Below are 19,103 nucleotides of genomic sequence, written 5' to 3'. Positions count from 1 at the left end.
TTGTTTTGTTTCTCCTGAAAATCAGATTTCAGACAACATCGTTTTAGTAATCTTTCTGTGTGTTTCGGATGAATCGGGACACATAACTGAATGGTAACTGTTCAGTATAGATAACATACATCGTCAGGGGGTATGAAAAACAGGTTTGGTGACCTTTACTTTACTCAATTAACACTTTTTGGTTCTGGCAATCTCAAAACCTTTGTTTTAAAGGTTGTTTAAAGGTCAAACATTAATTTCTCACTGAAAACCGTTCAGATCTTAAATTTCTAAAAGACTTAGGGTTATTCTTAAATTCTTCATGATAACATATCTGATTATTACAATTACTGTTACTGCTACTACACACACTCATTTGAAACATTTCATTGCACTAAATGCTGCACTGCACCGATGACAGTCATTGTAAAACAACAATAAAAACATATACAACCTTTCAAGTATTTTTTGTTCAACATTGAAAAAAAACCCTACAGTAATTGATAAACATGTTTTAAAAAAATTGATAAACATGTTTTTTCGGTTTTTTATTGCTGCTGAGGTTAGCAGCTACTCTGTATATCCTCCTTGGGACTCTTTTTGACCCTGGACAGCAAAACTCATGTTGCATCATCGGTACGTTTTGGCAGTAGCCAACAATACTGTATGTGTGAAATTTATCCAATGTATTTTATGCCAAAATCATTAGAATATTGCGTAAAGATCATGTTCCATAAAAATATTTTGTCAATTTTTAATTGTAAATATATTTTCATTTGTAAAAACCTGTAAGTGCCATCTGAATTTTTTTTCTAAAATGAGCATTTTTCTCAGCCTCCAATATTTTTGTGCAGTTATTTCACTTTAAAGGCAATGCAAAGAACCTATTGTTGCCATAAAAGTGGATTTACTGAACATACACACAGGAGCTTGCGAAAAATGCTCATTTTAGAAAAAAATTTCAAATGGCATTGCTCATAGGATTGATGAATTAGCTAAGGGGATAAGTGAGATTCTGAAGTTCCTGGCAACCTCAGCCAGCCTCTGAGATTTCGGAAGCGGGTAGCAAAGATACAGGCTTTCCGTCTTAAAAAAAAAAAAGACTGCTAATATAGTCGACCAGGTGGTTGGCAATCAAATCTTCAATCATGCCATTAGATAATTTACTCACAAACATGGTTAATGTAGCTCTGAGATCGTAGGTTCGATAGCATGTCACTTTTTTAAAGCGGTGGTTAAATTGGTTAAACACATTATCTCTAAAGATCTCTTTCTATCTAAAGATGTTTCATGACTAAAATATTTTAATTTTAGATAATATTTTTTATAATGTTTTGATATTTTAATTTAATATGTCTGTTTAATAAATCTGTTTTGTTTAAATGCACCAAAGTTTATGACCTTTATTCACTAAGAAATGGATATAAAAAAATTCATTTTCAAAATGAGGTGTACTCATTTATGCTGAGCACTGTATATACTAAATATACTAATAACGTTTCTTCATATATCCTAATTGAGCATCGCAATAATACTCACACGATCTTGGTTTTCACAGTAAAACATTCAGTTTCAAGGATCAAACCCCCATTTCCATTAACAAAGTCTTTAAATGTAATTGTTTAGCCTGGATTAAAAAAATAAATGGCATCATGGTGGCTCAGTGGTTAGCACTGTCGCCTCACAGCAAGAAGGTCACTGGTTCGAGTCCCCGCTGGGTCGGCTGACATTTCTATGTGGAGTTTGCATGTTCTCCCAGTGTTGGCGTGGGTTTCCTTCGGGTGCTCTGGTTTCCCCCACAGTCCAAAGACATGCGCTATAAGTGAATTGAATAAACTAAATTGGCCATAGTGTATGTGTGTGGATGAGAGTGGAAGGGCATTCGCTGCGTAAAACATATTCTGCTTAAGATGACGGTTCATTCTGCTGTGGCGACCCCTGATGAATAAAGGGACTAAGCTGAAGGAAAATGAATAAATGAATACTAAATAAAGCCATATTAATAATTGATAGTCAACAAATACTTTTCTTAAATGGCCTGACATTTTATTTAGTTTTTTTGTAAAGATCTTTGGAATACTTGATTCTGATTGGTCCATGTTAGTCTCTGATAGCAACCATACAAACTGATAACACAAGCTCACCCATACTCTATGCATGCTAGACTTTATGTTTCTTCCCAGAAACCTTGCATTTGGTATAAGCTGACAAAATATAAACCTGTGCTTAAAAAAGTCACACCACTACATATATATATTTTTTGTTTTAATTTAATTGCATAGAAGTATATAGAGAACAATAAACAATATGATTTTCAGTCTCAATATAATATGATTTAAATTTCATCAAATTTCATAATTTTTATTTATGTGATTGTCCTGATGCAGAGCTCATTATGTCTACAGAATCAGGCACTAAAGACCTTTCCCTTAATTACCTGATTCAAAAGAAACAATCATAAATGTAGAATAATAAAATCACACAGAACATCTGGTCTGGGGGAGAAAAGCATTTTCGATCCATTGCGTTCAATTCTTAAATGAATACTACTAAAACTGAGATCAATCACACACTCAGGTTAAACTACAAATGAAAACGTACACATTATTCCACACTAATTCTACTTCTACCTTGATTTAAATGCAGATAGATATATCCAGAGAAGTGTAAAAGAGTAGATATATGGAGGAATGTATATTGTATTATCAACAGGTATTGACTACCAAATTTTTCCTGAATCGTATGAAATGAACTTCGTGGAAGTTTTAAATATGCACTTCCTATCAACCTGAATCAGTTACAAGTGCACATAAAACAGCTCTAGCTGCCCATAAACTTCAAAGACGTCGATGTCCTCCAGTTTAGTGAAGCGGTGCTTGTAAGTGTGTATTTGCTCGCCATTCACAAACACATCATAATGATCTCTGTTGCAGGAGATTTTGACCTGGATACACAAAATAATTACAGTAAGATTTGGCGTTCGTCTTTATTTCACAAACAAACTCTTAAAAAATCAGTTCCCTACAAAATGCTGAATAAATAACACTGACATCAATAAATAAATGTTAATTTCATCCCTTTCATCATATCAGGCAGATTTGTATGAAAAATATATTTGATTTGAACTTTGTATTTGAATAAAGTATCGGTGCTCTAAGGATGTGGTGTATGTGTGTATACCTGAAAGAACTGGCCAGGGATAAAAGGCACAGCTCCATCTCTTTCTTCTGGCCCCCAACTCCCATTCTCAAAGGTATTTCGGACAACAGCATTCTCCTCAAAACGGCATTGGTAGTGAAACGCAATCCCAAATCTGTGGCGCAGATTAAACTCTATCCTAATGAAGATAGAAAAAGACTAAGATTTTTACGATATGTTTGAAAGGCTACTCTTGTGCTTCCCATGGATTCATTTATTTGTTCAAAATACAATTAAAACTAATATTGTGTACAAAAAAATAACCATTTTCTATTTTAATATATTTTTAAATAAAAATACATTCATTTTTTCAGCGTCACCATTCAGAAATCATTCTAATATAAAGATAACATAGAATAATATTGTAAGTGTTGGACACATGTCTGTTTTAAAACCTCTATTTTTTAGTTGAATCACATGATCTTTTCTAGTCATCTCATCCTACATCAATAAATGACATTTAACAGACTTTTTCAAACATTATTATAGAAAAAGTATATTTATAACAACAGTATTTAATTAAATAATGTTACAGCCTTAGTGAGCGTAACATATTGGTAAGCGTTTCCATGTTTACAAGTAATGTACATTAGTATGTATTCTCTTGTGTATCAAAAATCAATCACTCACTCATTCACTAAGTCTTTTCTTTATCAAGGGTCGCCACAGTGGAATAAACAAAAACTTAATAAACAATAAGCATTTTATTGGCATATGCCCTTTCTGCCACAACCCAGCTCTGAGAGTACACTCATGCAATCCCCAGTGCTGGGAAACATACACACACTCTCTATCATTCACACCCATATTATAGAAAGAATATATTTCATTTCACCTTTTTGAGTCAGCTTTAGGAACTCCATGAATAACAATGTCTTTGCCAGACTGCAGTCCATCACTGATCAGGGTTTTGTATGGGACAGTCTGAATGCAGTCAAATGATTTTTGCAAAATTATTTAAAATACAACAATAAATGACAGCTCAATAGCATTAAATGTTGGTATGCTAGTATGTTGTTCTTACCACAGGTTTCTGGTAAGCAATAAAATCCAGCTCCACCATTTGGTGCACTAAGATGGTGTCCACAAGAGTGAATGGAATACGGTGTTTATAGTCTGCTAAGTGTTTCCCGTTCACACTTGCCTACAAAGAGACATTACATAATAGGTACACAAAAAAATATCGACCATTGTTCTTCATCATTTGTATGGATATCCAACACTATTTCACAGCAATTCATAACTTTTTGATTTAGTGGCTAATTCGTATAAATTCATACAATCTCATTTGTACAATTTAGTATGATTTGCTAATCCCCCAATGATAGTTGGGTTTAGGGGTGGGGTTTGGTTCCACGCCTGCTTTTTAAAATAGTACATTTTCATACAACTGCAGTACAAATTAGTCGCTAAACTGACAAAGCGTAAAATACTTATGTTTCCTCATGATATCAGGCTTTGATATCATTGTTTGATCAATGATCTTGAAGTCAGAATTATGCGCCCCCCCTGAATTATTAGCCCCCCTGTTTATTTTTTCCTCCAATTTCTGTTTAACGGAAAGATTTTTTTTTTACACATTTCTAAACACATTTCTAAGCATAAACATTACTCATTTCTGATAACTGATTTATTTGATCTTTGCCATGATGACAGTACATAATATTTGACTAGATACTTTTCAAGACACTTCTATACAGCTTAAAGTGACATTTAAAAGCTTAACTAGGTTAATTAGGTTAACTAGGCAGGTTGGGTAATTAGGCAAGTTATTGTATAATCATGGTTTGTTCTGTAGACTATCAAACAAAAAATATAGTTTAAAGGGGCTAATAATTTTTAGCTTAAAATTATATTTAAAAATTTTTAAGCTGCTTTTATTGTATCCGAAATCCAACAAATAAGACTTTCTCCAGAAGAAGAAAATATTATCAGACATACTGTGAAAATTTCCTTGCTCTGTTAAACGTTATATGGGAAATATTTAAAAAAAAGAAGAAAAAAAATCAAAGGGGACTAATGATTCTGACTTTAACTGTAATTGTTTTGGTTATGATAATGAAGTTAACTGTTTTGCTGGTAAACTTATTTTATTTTATTAATTCCTTTTTCTTAAAAATAAGTTCAGATCTTTAAACAATTGGTTTCCTGTTCACAGCAGATTTAAAGTTCTTATCACCCTGATCTCACTAGGAAATGTAACTACTTTATGTTTTGACAGTTTAGCTCATTCGTACAAATTCAAACTGAAAATGTATGATTTTTTAAGAGGAGTCGTGCACCAAACCCCACCACTAAACTTAACCATCATTGGGGATAAGCAAATTGTTCTAAAATGAATAAATGAGATCATACAAATTCATATGAATTAGTCACTAAATCAAAAAGTTATAGATTGGCGTGATTTATCAATGTTCTTATTCATATTCATGAGAAAACAGCAAATTTTCATCATGTGTGCAATAAAACAAGGACATTTTTAAAAGTTTGCACAATAACTGAAATGGACAGCTGATTCTGAGTAAATTGTCATAATCTTCACAGTTTTCAAAGTCTTTCATTGAGTGAAACATTACATGAAAAATTATTTAATCAGAAGTCAAAATCTTTCAGACAAAATTGCTAAATTAGAAAAATACCACAGGAATGATTTCTGTTATTCCTAACTACTTCTTGCAAAGTCAGTATACCTTGTATGCTTCCTTGGTAACATGGATTTCAAGGGTGAACGGTTGGCCTTTGACAAAAGGACAGGCAGACTTTTCTTCTGGCCCCCAGCTACCTTTCTCAAAGGTGTTGAACACAATATGTGCAGGTCCATCATCAAAATGTGGTTTAAAGTGCAGAGCGATATCAGTCCCGCACTCAGTAGCATGCTGGAGATCCACAGTAAATCTGCAGAACACAAAACAAGGTCATATTTCTTTAACAATAATTCAAACAACTAAAATAAAGTGAAGTTGTCTTTTAAGAGAAATGTTTCTCACTTGTCAGCATTAGGCAAAACCCGTCCAATAATGATAAGGGTCTTCCCTTCCTGCAGGCCTCCCAGTAGTGGACCAATGAATGGAATGCTCTTTGTTGAAGATACAAATAGAATAAGAAAATTAATGCATCTCTGATTAGATAGGACGACTCTAAATGTCTGCACACACACAAATGCATGCATGTTCGTTATGTGTGTACAGATTAAAAAAAAAGAGTTTTGAAGTTGCATAAATGAAACAGTAATTTCTTGTTAAATTTAAACTATTTCTTATTTGTACAGCACATTTAAACACAAGCACATTAAGCACTTGTTATAAAGGAGACATGGCTAAAAAACGCCACCTCAAACCATACCCCTCATTAGGGGATGAGCACATCTTATTAAAATGTATAAATGAGATTAATACGATTTAGCCACTAAATCAAAAGTTACAAATTGCTGAGATTGTGTTGATGACTATGCAGCATTATGTACTAGCTGTAAGCAGGATTGTTGCTGACAGATCTAAACATATAGATTATTGATGTAATCCAATCATGGAGTAATAAACATGTACAACCATTTCTAAATCTTTAAAACTAGTAATGGGTTTTAACCTGGTGATTATTCTGTGTTGGGAAAACTACAGACTTCAGGGTATCTGACTGTTAAAACAGAGTGTTTTAACAAGAGTCAACAAAACAGAGTCTTTTTTCAAAAAATTTTATACAGTTTTAACATATATTTCTAAAAGAGCAATAAAGCTGGTAATCTTCACTTTAATATTTGGTGGACCAAAAATAATTATCTCTAGTTTTCATGAATCTAGATACAGAACATGTTAGGTTACACTGTAAAACCCAACAGTCAACTTTATCAAATGAAATAAGCGTAGTTAACTCAAAATATACTGAAAGTTAATTCTACTCATTTGAAAAGAGTTTTAAACTCAGTGTTGAAGGTAATGAGTTGGTTTGAGTTTTCTTCATTTATTGGGTTTTACTGTGCTCAAATTGCTTCATTTACTCAAATGGATTAAGTTCGCAGTACTCATTAGGATTAGTTTTTTAATGCAAATGGTTTGTTGTAATCAGTTTCCTCAAACGGTTTGAGTTACCTTAGCTTTTTGGGTTTTAGCTGGCACTATAGAAAGTGGTTTTATCCAACTTTAGGTGGTAAATATATCTCAAAATAAAATATATATTCTTATAATATATAATCTTAATTATACTCGATCTTATGAAATACACTGTATAGTCATTTTTATTTTAGTTAAGTTGAAGAGTTCAGATGCAAAAGCCTCTAAATGCCATCAGTGAATCGATTTTTATGATTGTTCTTTGGATTGTCTTTAAAGTGAATTAACTGAACAAAAAGTTCAGTAGGCCGGGAAAAATGCTCATTTTAGAAGAAAATTTCAGATGGCATTTAGAGGTTTTTGCATTGAACTCTTCAATTGTCATCGCCAATAACTACACCATAATATTAATCTTATTTAAGACCATAATATTAATACAAAACTTTACTTACTGGGCTGAGAAAAGGATGTTGCTGACAGTCTGCCATTCTGACAACTCTTGCTTTTCAGAGTCTTCAGCAAATCTACAGTTGGATATTCAAGACCTGATGAAGCATCATGTTGAGGAGCTTAATATAGCTGTGATATCTAGCCTGCCCAGAAGTTATACGTAAGCTCTTCATGCATTTCAGAATAGACCTATCTGGAAATTACCTAAAAATGTTATCTGACAGTTTTTCTTTCCAGTAAAACAAATATTTTTCTTTGTCCTTTATCTATTCCACTGTGGCCCCAGTTATAGGAGTAACTGTGAATGCAAGAGGAAGCTGTCTGAAAGGGATGTCCGGGTGCTAACCTGGAATGTATCCAAGAAACATAAAACTACAGCTGTCCAACTCACTGCAGAATTAAATGTGCACCTCAACTCCCTTGTTTCCACCAAAACTGTTGGTTGGGAGCTCCACAGTATACGCCAACCTGATTTCACAAAGTAGGACATGTTCCTGGATTAACATCTGTGTTGATCCTGGAACAACATTCCAATCAGACAATCAGAATTAAGGGATACGTTTATAGTTTATGATGAGTTTAGACTTATGGTTAACTATCATTCCCCTCTGATTTTGGGAATAATTTACAGTTTTGGTTGGGTTAAGGGGTAGGAGATAGGTATGGATTACATTTTCAAACAAAAATGATGTTCCAGGATCAGCATAGATGTTAATCCAGAATCGTGTTGTACTTGGTGTGCGTCAGTGTACATGGCCGGGTTGCTATAGCCAAACGTTTGGTCACTCGTGCCAATGCCAAACATTTGTTTCAATGGTGCCAGCAGTGAAAACCTTGGGCTATGGGCAATGTTAAACATGATGAGTGCACCTTCGCTGTCTTTCCAACATCCGGGAAAGTTACATTGTGGAGAAGCTCCAAAAAAAGTGAACCACCTAGACAGTTGCATGCCCAAAGTGAAGCATAGGGGTGGATCAGTGATGTTTTGGGCTGCAATATCTTTGTAATACATTTGGTTTGCTTAAAAAAGTCATTATTTCTGCAGTCTCAAAGTGATTCCTCATTCAGCTATTAAGGCTGGAGAATCAAGGATGATAATGTGTGATGTTTAATATCGCACAAGTTTAATATCGCACATTGTGTGATGTTATTACGCACATTGATCTGCACTGAGTCGGATCAATGTGCATAAGGCTGCTGGACCAGACGGTATTCCTGGGCGCATCCTCAGAGCATGTGCAGAACAGCTCGCTGGGGTATTCACAGACATTTTTAACCTGTCGCTTAACCTAGCAGCTGTGCCAACATGCTTTAAAACCACCTCTATTGTGCCAGTGCCGAAACACTCCAGCCCAACATGCCTGAATGACTACCGCCCTGTAGCACTCACACCCAACATCATGAAGTGCTTCGAGCGGTTGGTCCTGGCACATCTGAAAGACTCTCTGCCATCCACACTGGACCCACATCAGTTTGCCTACCGTGGCAACAGGAGCACAGAAGATGCCGTCTCCATAGCACTGCACTCTGTCCTCACACACCTGGACAATAAAAACACTTCTGCACGAATGCTGTTTGTTGACTTCAGCTCAGCATTCAACACTGTCATACCCTCTAAGTTACTGATCAAACTTAGAGACCTGGATATCGACACGTCTCTCTGCAACTGGGTTATGGACTTTCTGACTAACAGACCTCAGAATGTTAGATCAGGCCACATCTGCTCCACTACAGTCACACTCAACACTAGTGTACCACAGGGCTGTGTGCTGAGCCCCTTCCTCTACTCCCTTTTTACCATCGACTGTAGGCCTGCGAACAGATCCAACACCATCATCACATTTGCAGATGACACCACAGTGATTGGTCTAATCAGCAATAATGATGAGACTGCCTACAGGGAGGAGATACAGCATCTGGCTACTTGGTGCACCGACTATAATCTGCTCCTTAACACCAGCAAGACCAAGGAGCTCATTGTGGACTTCAGGAAGGGACGAACAGGCTCACATGATCCCATCCACATTAATGGGATGGCCGTTGAGCCTGTCTCATCCTTCAAGTTCCTGGGGACCCACATCTCAAAGGACCTTTCCTGGACCACCAACACCTCCAGCCAGGTCAGTTTTTTAAATTCAACACATATAAATTGTTTGCAACAATTTTGCAGGCAACATTATTTTCCAGTGTAGTTATACAGCCGGCATTTAAATAACACATATATAATTATGACTCTAGATAGACTACCTGGAAATTACCTGGAATTAAAATGTAAACACAGTTAAAGACAGATAAAAGTACAGAGACAGTCAGACTATACTGTTGGCGTAACAGTGATGTTTAAAAACATGATAACAGAAAACCTTTTTTTGATTAGCTATATCTTGAATTTAGCTGGAAATGTCTGCCAGATAACAATAATCCAAACCCGGATAAGTGTTGAGTATAGATAACATATATGCTCAGGGAGAGAAGGGATGAAAGCTGGTTTGGTAAACTTTACTTAATTCAATTCACACTTTTACATCTTTAAGAAGACGGTAATCACAACATTGTAAGATTTAACTTTTTTTTTAAAGATTTAACAGATTTTTAAATAAAAATAAAAATAAATAAATAAAAATATAGAGTATAACAAAAATATTTTTATGCTGATAAAATGGCTTCTTCTGTGTTTTTCATCCAAACTTTTTCAATAACTGGCTGGAAGACATTTGCTGACACTGTGGCATGGCAGCATGCCATGGTTAACCCTGAGCAAATAACTTAAAACTCAGTGTTACATTTTACCCCGGGTTACTTTGTGCCCCACGCTCCCCTAAACAAACAGTGTGAGAGCGATTTATCTTAATTGTTGGACAATTATCTTCATATAGTGATTTATTTTATATGAAATCATGAATAATATAACAAAACGTAACAGATCATGTGACTAAATTACCCTGTGAATTTTTTCACATATTTAGTTTTTTTACATCCATCCCAGGTCACTACATGATGCTGGTGGAGGAAAACATTTTCTGACTCGCTCCTCCAAAACACCCCAAAGTGGCTCAATATTATTTCGATCTGGTGGCTATGCAGGCCATGGGAGATGTTCAACTTCATTTTCATGTTCATCAAACCACTCTGTCACAAGTATTGCTGTGTGTATTGGTGCATTATCATCCTGATACACAGCACCACTTTCAGAATACAATGTTTGAATTGGGTGCACCTTGTCTTCTAGAATGGTCAGTAGTCTTTGGCAGTGACGTGCACATCTAGCACAAGTATTAGGCCTAGGGAAAGCCATGTTATTGTAGCCCAAACCATCACTGATCCACCATCATGCTTCACTCTGGATCATACACTTCTTTGGAGTTTCTCCACACTGTAACTTTCCTGGATGTGAAAAGACAGTAAATGTGGACTTATAAGAGAACAATACATGTTTCACAGTGTACAAGATTTTTGTTTGGCATTTGCACGACTGACCAAAGGTTTGGCTATAGCAACCTGGCCATGTATATTGACCCTGTGGAGCTCCCAATTAACACTTTTGATGGAAACAGGAGAGTTGAGGCACACATTTAGTGGTTCTAAAAAAGCTAAATATGTGAAAAATTCACAGGGTACTTCAGTCACATGATCTTGAATTAAAACTAATTAAAGTTTTAAGTGAAACTGCCTGATTTAAAATTAGCATATAGCGTCAAACCAAAGGACATTGTTTTCATTTACTAAATGTATCAAGTTTCTGTGTTTTTAGAAATATATGGATGAAAAAAAAGACTGCCATTTACTACTAAAGCCTCTTGTAAAATTAGACCTGAGGAATTTATTAATTACTTTTATGATTTGGCTCAAGAATGTTAAAATGTAACAATACAGCAGTTTTTATAACAAGAGGTTTATGGAAGACAAAGAAAGGTTTAACCATTAACTGCACTTAAAATGATGACAATGGTAATTATATTCATTTTTGTCATGTGTGACAGTGAAAATGTAATGTCACATCAACAACCCATGATTATATAGAGAAGCTTAATCCTTATTTTATGAACACAGAATACAGTGTTTTATAAAAGCTGAATTATACATCCATCTTTTTAAGAGAGATACAATTTTTGAATAGTTAAACTGAATAATTTAGCCTGCTTAAGAAGCTTTCTGCTGCCACCTTGAGATTATTCTACAATAAATACCACACAGAGCAGTAGCATTTATAATCACCAGAGGGCGTATGTGTTATCATGGCAAAACCAGATTAGGCTTTTGACCTAAAAATCCCTTTTACCCTAAGATATTCTATTGAAAAATAATTTCAGTAGATACATCTGTTTAATCTGATTATCCCTTACATGCCTGTATGTACAGTATATGGACTAAAGAATAAACTGGAACACAGACAAAAACACAAACAAGAAAACTTCTGTTTTGCATTTAAAATCCCCTACATTTTCAGTTATATATATGATGTGAATATTGACATGCAAATAATTAACACAGGGGCGACACGGTGGCTCAGCGGTTAGCACTGTCACCTCACTGCAAGAATGTCACTGATTCGAGTCCCGGCAAGGTCAGTTGGCATTTCTGTGTGGAGTTTGCCTGTTCTCAGAGTGTTCATGTGGGTTTCCACTGGGTGCTCCGGTTTTCCACCACAATTCAATGACACGAGCTATAGGTGAATAGAATAAGCTAAATTGGCCGTTGTGTGTGTGTGAATGTGAGAGTGTGGATGTTTCCCAGTACTGAGTTGCAGCTGGAAGGGCATCTGCTGCGAAAAACGTTTGCTGGATAAGTTGGAGGTTTATTCTTCTGTGGCGACCACTGATTAATAAATGGACTAAGCCAAAAAGAAAATGAAAGAATGATTGAATATACTGTGCACATAATGTGTATTATAGCATTGACATTTCCTAGTAATATATTTCCTCTTTGGAATGGAGTTCAGATTGTTATTGCCAGGAAAATACTAATCTGCTGACAGGGATTAAGATTAATAAATAAAAAACTAACTTTTAGAAAGAGTAAATTATTTACTCTCATATGCTTCACCATAGGGGACATTTCTTCAATACAACATTACAAGATTTCTAGCTGAAACTGTGGTTATCAGTGATTCAAAAAATGCAAGTCAACAGCTATCAGAACAATAATTTGTAAATAATGATCAGTTTCTTGCCCAGAGCAATTGCTTTGCTTTAAATGATCTCAATGTATTGTTAGAAGCCGTGGCGGATTTAGGCATGTGCATCAAAACAATATGGCAAAGGCTGCTTTAAACCAGAGCCAGTTCCTGTTGCGGGACAGCCAGGGACTGAAACATTAAAGTGTCCCCCTAAAACTAAAGCTTCTATGCAAAGCCATAGTTCGAAAATAAAAGATGGCAAATTACCCAGAGGGTTGGTTGGTGAAAGATGCATCGCACAAGTCACTATTTTAGGGCAGAAATGTAACTGTTTGATCGACACAGGCTCCCAAGTTACAACTATTCCCTTATCCTTTTATGACCAACACCTTTCAGAAACCCCCATCAACTCCATTTCTGATTTGTTGGAAGTTGAAGGTGGCCTTTCTGTGCCCTACATTGGGTACATAGAACTGAATATAACTTTTCCTGCAGAGTTTATTGGGACAAGTGTTGAATTACCTACTGTCGCTTTGGTGGTTCCAGAGCCAGAGTCTTGCACCATGCCTTTAATTATTATAGGGACAAATACTTTGGACACTCTTTATGATGAACACTTGAAAACGAGTTCTATGACCTTCCAGCCTTCCTTGTTTGGCTACAGAACTGTCCTGAATACCATCAGATTGCGGCACAAACATAATGCTGGTGCTCTTGGTCAAATAAGGTTGAGGAGTAAGGTACCAGAAGTCATGGCGGCTGGCCAAACTGTCGTTTTAGAGGGCATTGCCCATATGCATGGCTTTCCAACTGATAAATGGATTGTAGTGGAACACCCCTCCATATCTTTCTTACCTGGTGGAATTGTGGTGAAAAATTGCTTACTTACTCTCCCTTCTAGACGATATAGCCATCTTCCTGTGGTTCTCACAAATGAGACTGATCACAATATCACTATCCCACAGAGGTGTGTCATTGCAGAGATCCATGCTTTGGAGTCAGTGCTTTCTTCTGACAACGCTATACCTAAACAGGGATTCCAAAGTGATGAGCCCAAAGTGATCAAAGAAGGAGAGTTCATTTTAAATTTTGGTGATTCTCCATTATCACAGGAATGGAAGGATCGAATCACAAAGAAACTTCGTGAGATGCCAGAAGTCTTTGCTCAACATGATCTGGATTTTGGACATACACAAAAAATGAAACATTGCATCAAATTACATGATGAATCCCCGTTCAAACACCGTGCTAGACCAATTCATCCACGTGATATTGGGGCTGTAAGAAAACACCTTCAGGAACTTCTTTTAAGTGGAGTCATACGCGAGTCAGAATCCCCTTTTTCTTCGCCAATTGTTGTAGTCAGAAAGAAAAATGGAGATGTACGACTCTGCATCGATTATCGGAAGTTAAATCTTCAAACAATCAAGGACGCATATGCTTTGCCGAACCTTGATGAGACATTTTCAGCTTTAAATGGATCCAAGTGGTTCACTGTACTAGACTTAAAATCTGGCTACTATCAGATTGAGGTTGCAGAGGAAGACAAACCGAAAACCGCCTTTGTGTGTCCCCTGGGGTTTTGGGAATTTAATCGTATGCCCCAGGGGGTAACCAACGCCCCAAGCACTTTCCAAAGGTTGATGGAAAAGTGTATGGGTGACATTAACCTGAAAGAAGTGCTAGTGTTTTTGGATGATTTGATTGTCTTTTCTGCATCCCTTGAGGAACACGAGAGACGTTTGCTACAAGTTCTTGCTCGTCTGAAGGAGTATGGGCTAAAACTTTCACCAGAAAAGTGCCGTTTTTTTCAGACCTCTGTTAGATACTTGGGTCATGTAGTATCCGAGCAAGGCGTGGCAACAGACCCTGAAAAGATTGAGGCTATAAAGACCTGGCCTTGTCCAAGGAACCTTAAGGAGTTAAGGTCATTTTTAGGCTTTTCAGGCTACTACCGTAGGTTTATTAAAGACTACTCGCAGATAGCAAAGCCCTTAAATGAACTGACTTCTGGTTATCCACCCTCGAGGAAGAGTTGTAAGAAAGCTGAAAAGGAATATCAATACCATGATCCAAAAGAGCCCTTTGGCGGACGTTGGACAGCTACTTGCCAGAGAGCATTTGAAACCCTAATTGAAAAGCTTTCTACTGCTCCAGTCTTGGGTTTTGCGGATCCCAAACTTCCTTATGTTGTTCACACCGATGCTAGCACCACAGGATTGGGAGCTGCATTATATCAAGAGCAAAATGGAAAACAACGTGTTATTGCATTTGCTAGTAGAGGCTTGTCGTATAGCGAGGCCCGATACCCGGCCCATAAACTCGAGTTCCTTGCCCTTAAATGGGCTGTAACTGAGAAATTTCATGATTATCTTTATGGCGGCACATTTACTGTCATAACAGATAGCAATCCATTGACATACCTTCTGACGACAGCTAAATTGGATGCTACCAGCTACCGGTGGCTTGCTGCACTTTCAACATTCTCATTTCGGCTGCAGTACCGGGCTGGTAAACAAAATGTTGATGCAGACAGTTTGTCTAGGCGACCACATGAATCATTGCCAGAAGACCAGTTATCGGTAAAGGAGTTTGAAAGGATCAATAAGTTCGTGGAGTATCATACCATGGATACTGAGAATCCACAGAATACTGATAGAGATATAATCCGAGCTATTTGTGAGAAGCATTCTGTCCAACAAAGTGATAATTCTGGTGTCACTCTAGTTGAATCTTTGGCAATCCATCCTGATGCTGTGCCGGAATGTTTCGAACAAGAGGATAGTCTAAACGGATTAGCTGCTTTACCTCTTCTTATGAAGGAAGACTTGGCTGAACGGCAGAGATGTGATCCTGTCATCCGTGAGGTAGTGATGTGCATGGAATCTGGTGAAAAACCTCTGCCTGCATTACGACTAGAATATCCAGATCTTCCATTTTACTTACGAGAATGGGACCGTCTTGAGTTGATAGATGGAGTTCTGTACAGACGACGACGAGAAGGAGACTCTGTCAATTTCCAACTGGTTTTGCCAGAGGATCTTAGAAGTTTTGCTTTGAACAGTCTACATGATCAAATGGGTCATATGGGAACAGAAAGGACGCTAGATTTGGTCCGTTCTAGGTTCTATTGGCCAAGGATGGGAACTGAAGTGGAGCACAAAATTAAGACTTGTAGTCGTTGCGTACGTAGGAAATCCTTGCCGCAGAAAAGTGCGCCCTTAGTAAACATTCAAGCCACAAGACCCTTACAACTTGTTTGCATGGATTTTCTTTCTCTTGAACCAGATAAGAGCAATACTCGTGATATCTTGGTTATTACCGATTTCTTTACGAAGTATGCAGTGGCCATGCCAACACCGAATCAGAAAGCAAGAACTGTTGCAAAGTGCCTATGGGATCAGTTCATTGTGCATTATGGTTTCCCTGAGCGGTTACATAGTGACCAAGGACCAGATTTCGAATCTCATACCATCAAGGAACTTTGTGCAATTGCGGGAATCCAAAAGATTAGAACAACACCATATCATCCTCGAGGAAATCCTGTGGAACGGTTTAACCGGACTTTGTTAAATATGCTCGGAACATTGGAAGAAAAGGACAAAAGTCATTGGAAGGATTTTGTCAAACCCTTGGTACATGCATATAATTGTACTAAACACGAGTCTACAGGATTTTCTCCATATGAGTTGATGTTTGGCCGTCAACCTCGGTTGCCCCTTGATCTTGCTTTTGGATTGCCATGTAAAGACTGTAAACAAGTGTCTCATTCACAGTATGTTCAAAGTCTTAAATCTCATCTTAAGGAAAGTTATGAGGTTGCGTCACAAAATGCACGGAGGATTGCTGAAAAGAACAAAATCCGGTATGATAAACGGGTAACTAATTCTTCTTTGGAAGTCGGAGATCGTGTTCTAGTGAGGAATGTACGCATCCGTGGAAAGCATAAGCTAGCTGACCGATGGGAATCTGACATCTATGTTGTTGTAAAACAAGCTGCTAACTTACCAGTTTACACTGTCCGGCCAGAAACAAAATATGGTCCACTTCGTACTCTTCATAGAGATCTTTTGCTTCCCTGTGGATTCTTACCTGCTTCCAAGATCCCAGATCCAGTTGTGAGTAAACCTAATGTAAGACATAAGACTCAGAAGAATCCTGATTCACAGATCCTTGACAGTTCAGTTTCTGTTCTTGAGATGGATAATGACATTCCTGAAATGATGTGTGGAGCTTATCCAATTGATGAGACAAGATTTACTACGGTTCACCAAGTGCTTAGGCCGAATGTCTCTGATGAGGTCCCTCATAACCCTGAGGTTATTCATTCACTTTCAGTGGACAAAGTAGCTCAGAGTGATCAAAGTAGTGACTTACCTGCGGATGTTCCAGAGCAAGCTCCACCTACTGAAAATATAAGAGAACACTTACCTGTTGGTGTTCCAACAGACTCCTTACCTAATGTCTCGGAGATCACTGAGTCAAGTCCAATTCCTGATGCAAAGTCAGTTAATGATCAAGAAAATTCTCAAGAGGAATGTAGTGGACAGACCCAGACCTCTGATGAGGAGGGGAATGATCTTTTAGAAGACCTTCCCAGACGATCAACTAGACAAAGAAAGGGTCCTAAAATGCTTACCTATCCACAGCTTGGAAACCCTTTAATGCACGTAGTGGATTCCTTTTTCCAAGGCTTAAACACCGTTTTGCTTAATGCATTGGATAATAGTGAAAGTCTGAATGATTTACCAGGGAAATCCTCCATACAGGATGTATAATATGTTGAGTTATTCTAAACTGTCACGAGACGTGCACAGTTAAGTGGGGGAGGATGTAACCCAGATTACTGAAGGGTTATATTTGTACATTTATAAAATAATATAAATGATCAGGGGATAAAACAACATGATAAAACAACATATAGCTGTGGATTCATTGTTCTAAAATGTTCTTAATAAGAAATAAATTGTTTAAAAATAATAATGTGAAATATTCACATGTTATTGGTTTAGCCAATCAGTGATGTGTGGGAGGGATTTGCGCTTGCTGACGCAGTGGGAAGAGATCGCCAGACTGTGGAGGAAGAGAGAGGGTGAGATCGCTAGATTTGATGATTTAAACTGTGAAATCAGATTATAACTTTGAAATTAGTTCGAGAAACTTACAAAAAGCTTTCATAGAGAAGTATTTGAAGAGGATTCAGTCATTAAATTGTTCCTGTGACGATCGATGGGAAAATTGCATCATTGTGTTGTTGAGGAGTGAATATATGGACATGGTGAGTTTAATTACTTTGTAAACACTTTGAATTTAATGTTAAATGACTAACAAACACAGTTTGTAGAGAAACAAGAGTTTATTTTGCTGTTGTGTGATATATACTGTATTTAGTTGTCTCCACGTGTTATTATTTCCCTTCACGTGTATGTTCACATGCATATCGCCTTGTATTCATGCCTAAAAATAGAAGAGATACAGGTTAATTGTAATGATTATTATGTTATTTGCTTGTATGTGGAAATACTTACCTGATATGATGATATCATTGACTAAATGTAGTCATGCTTTTGGCCTTTTGTACAGGTCAGGTTTTTTTTTCTTTGGTGTTTTGATTGAAGACTGATTCACATTGATGGCGAGCCAACCTATTCGGACACTAGAAAAGGAAACTGGAAATTCACCCTACTGAACCAGGAGAGTACTTTAATACTTATTATTTTTTTCAGCTCAAGGTAAAAGACAGTTTTTTTCCGTTTCTGGATAGAGACTGTTCGTGGTTTTTTTTCTGAGAACTGATTAAAAAAAAGGAAACAAAACAAACTAATACCAGCGCACGGACACTTGGAAATCAAACTATTTTCCTTTTGAAGTGAAATGAGAAATACTGAGTTTGTTGATTCTGAACAAGTGGTTTTCTTTACATTTTCAATGTAATTTCAATTGAACTTTATTTTGTTTTATTGTGTTTTGATTGTTTATCGTATTTTGTTAATTTTATTTTGGGGAAAGATCTGCAGAAAATTATATCTATAAACATTTCAAATACTTACCTATATAGTAGTTTCTGTCATTTTTTCAGCAAATGCTCATCACCTCCAGTAGTCGAATCCTAGGCTTCTGATGTCCAGATTGATTTGATATTGTAACCTGTTACAACTAGCTGGCCTGTGTTACACTAGCATCATAGTTTAGCTGAAAACATTCTTCAGTGTTTTACTGAAGAAAAAAAGTTTCCTAAATATTGGTTGGCTTTTGCGAGCAAGTGATGCAATACTATGCTAGTGCTAAATTTCAGATGCTAAACATCTGCAGAG

General features: G+C 36.8%; 1 protein-coding gene across 1 annotated transcript; it reads right to left on the bottom strand.

Annotated features, from left to right (window-relative positions):
- Nucleotides 1-2,213: 2,213 nt before the first annotated feature.
- Nucleotides 2,214-7,939, bottom strand: LOC130241758 (galectin-9-like). Its single transcript, XM_056473702.1, has 7 exons — nucleotides 7,676-7,939; nucleotides 6,165-6,253; nucleotides 5,868-6,072; nucleotides 4,202-4,321; nucleotides 4,013-4,101; nucleotides 3,160-3,316; nucleotides 2,214-2,923 (listed from the first exon to the last, which is right to left on the bottom strand). The coding sequence occupies exons 1-7, from the start codon at nucleotides 7,709-7,711 to the stop codon at nucleotides 2,777-2,779; spliced, it is 843 nt and encodes a 280-aa protein (XP_056329677.1). The 5' UTR covers nucleotides 7,712-7,939; the 3' UTR covers nucleotides 2,214-2,776.
- Nucleotides 7,940-19,103: the final 11,164 nt, after the last annotated feature.

This window comes from Danio aesculapii, chromosome 15, assembly GCF_903798145.1.
Source record: "Danio aesculapii chromosome 15, fDanAes4.1, whole genome shotgun sequence".
Classification (NCBI taxonomy): Eukaryota; Metazoa; Chordata; class Actinopteri; order Cypriniformes; family Danionidae; genus Danio; species Danio aesculapii.
This window is presented reverse-complemented; position numbering and strand designations above follow the sequence as displayed.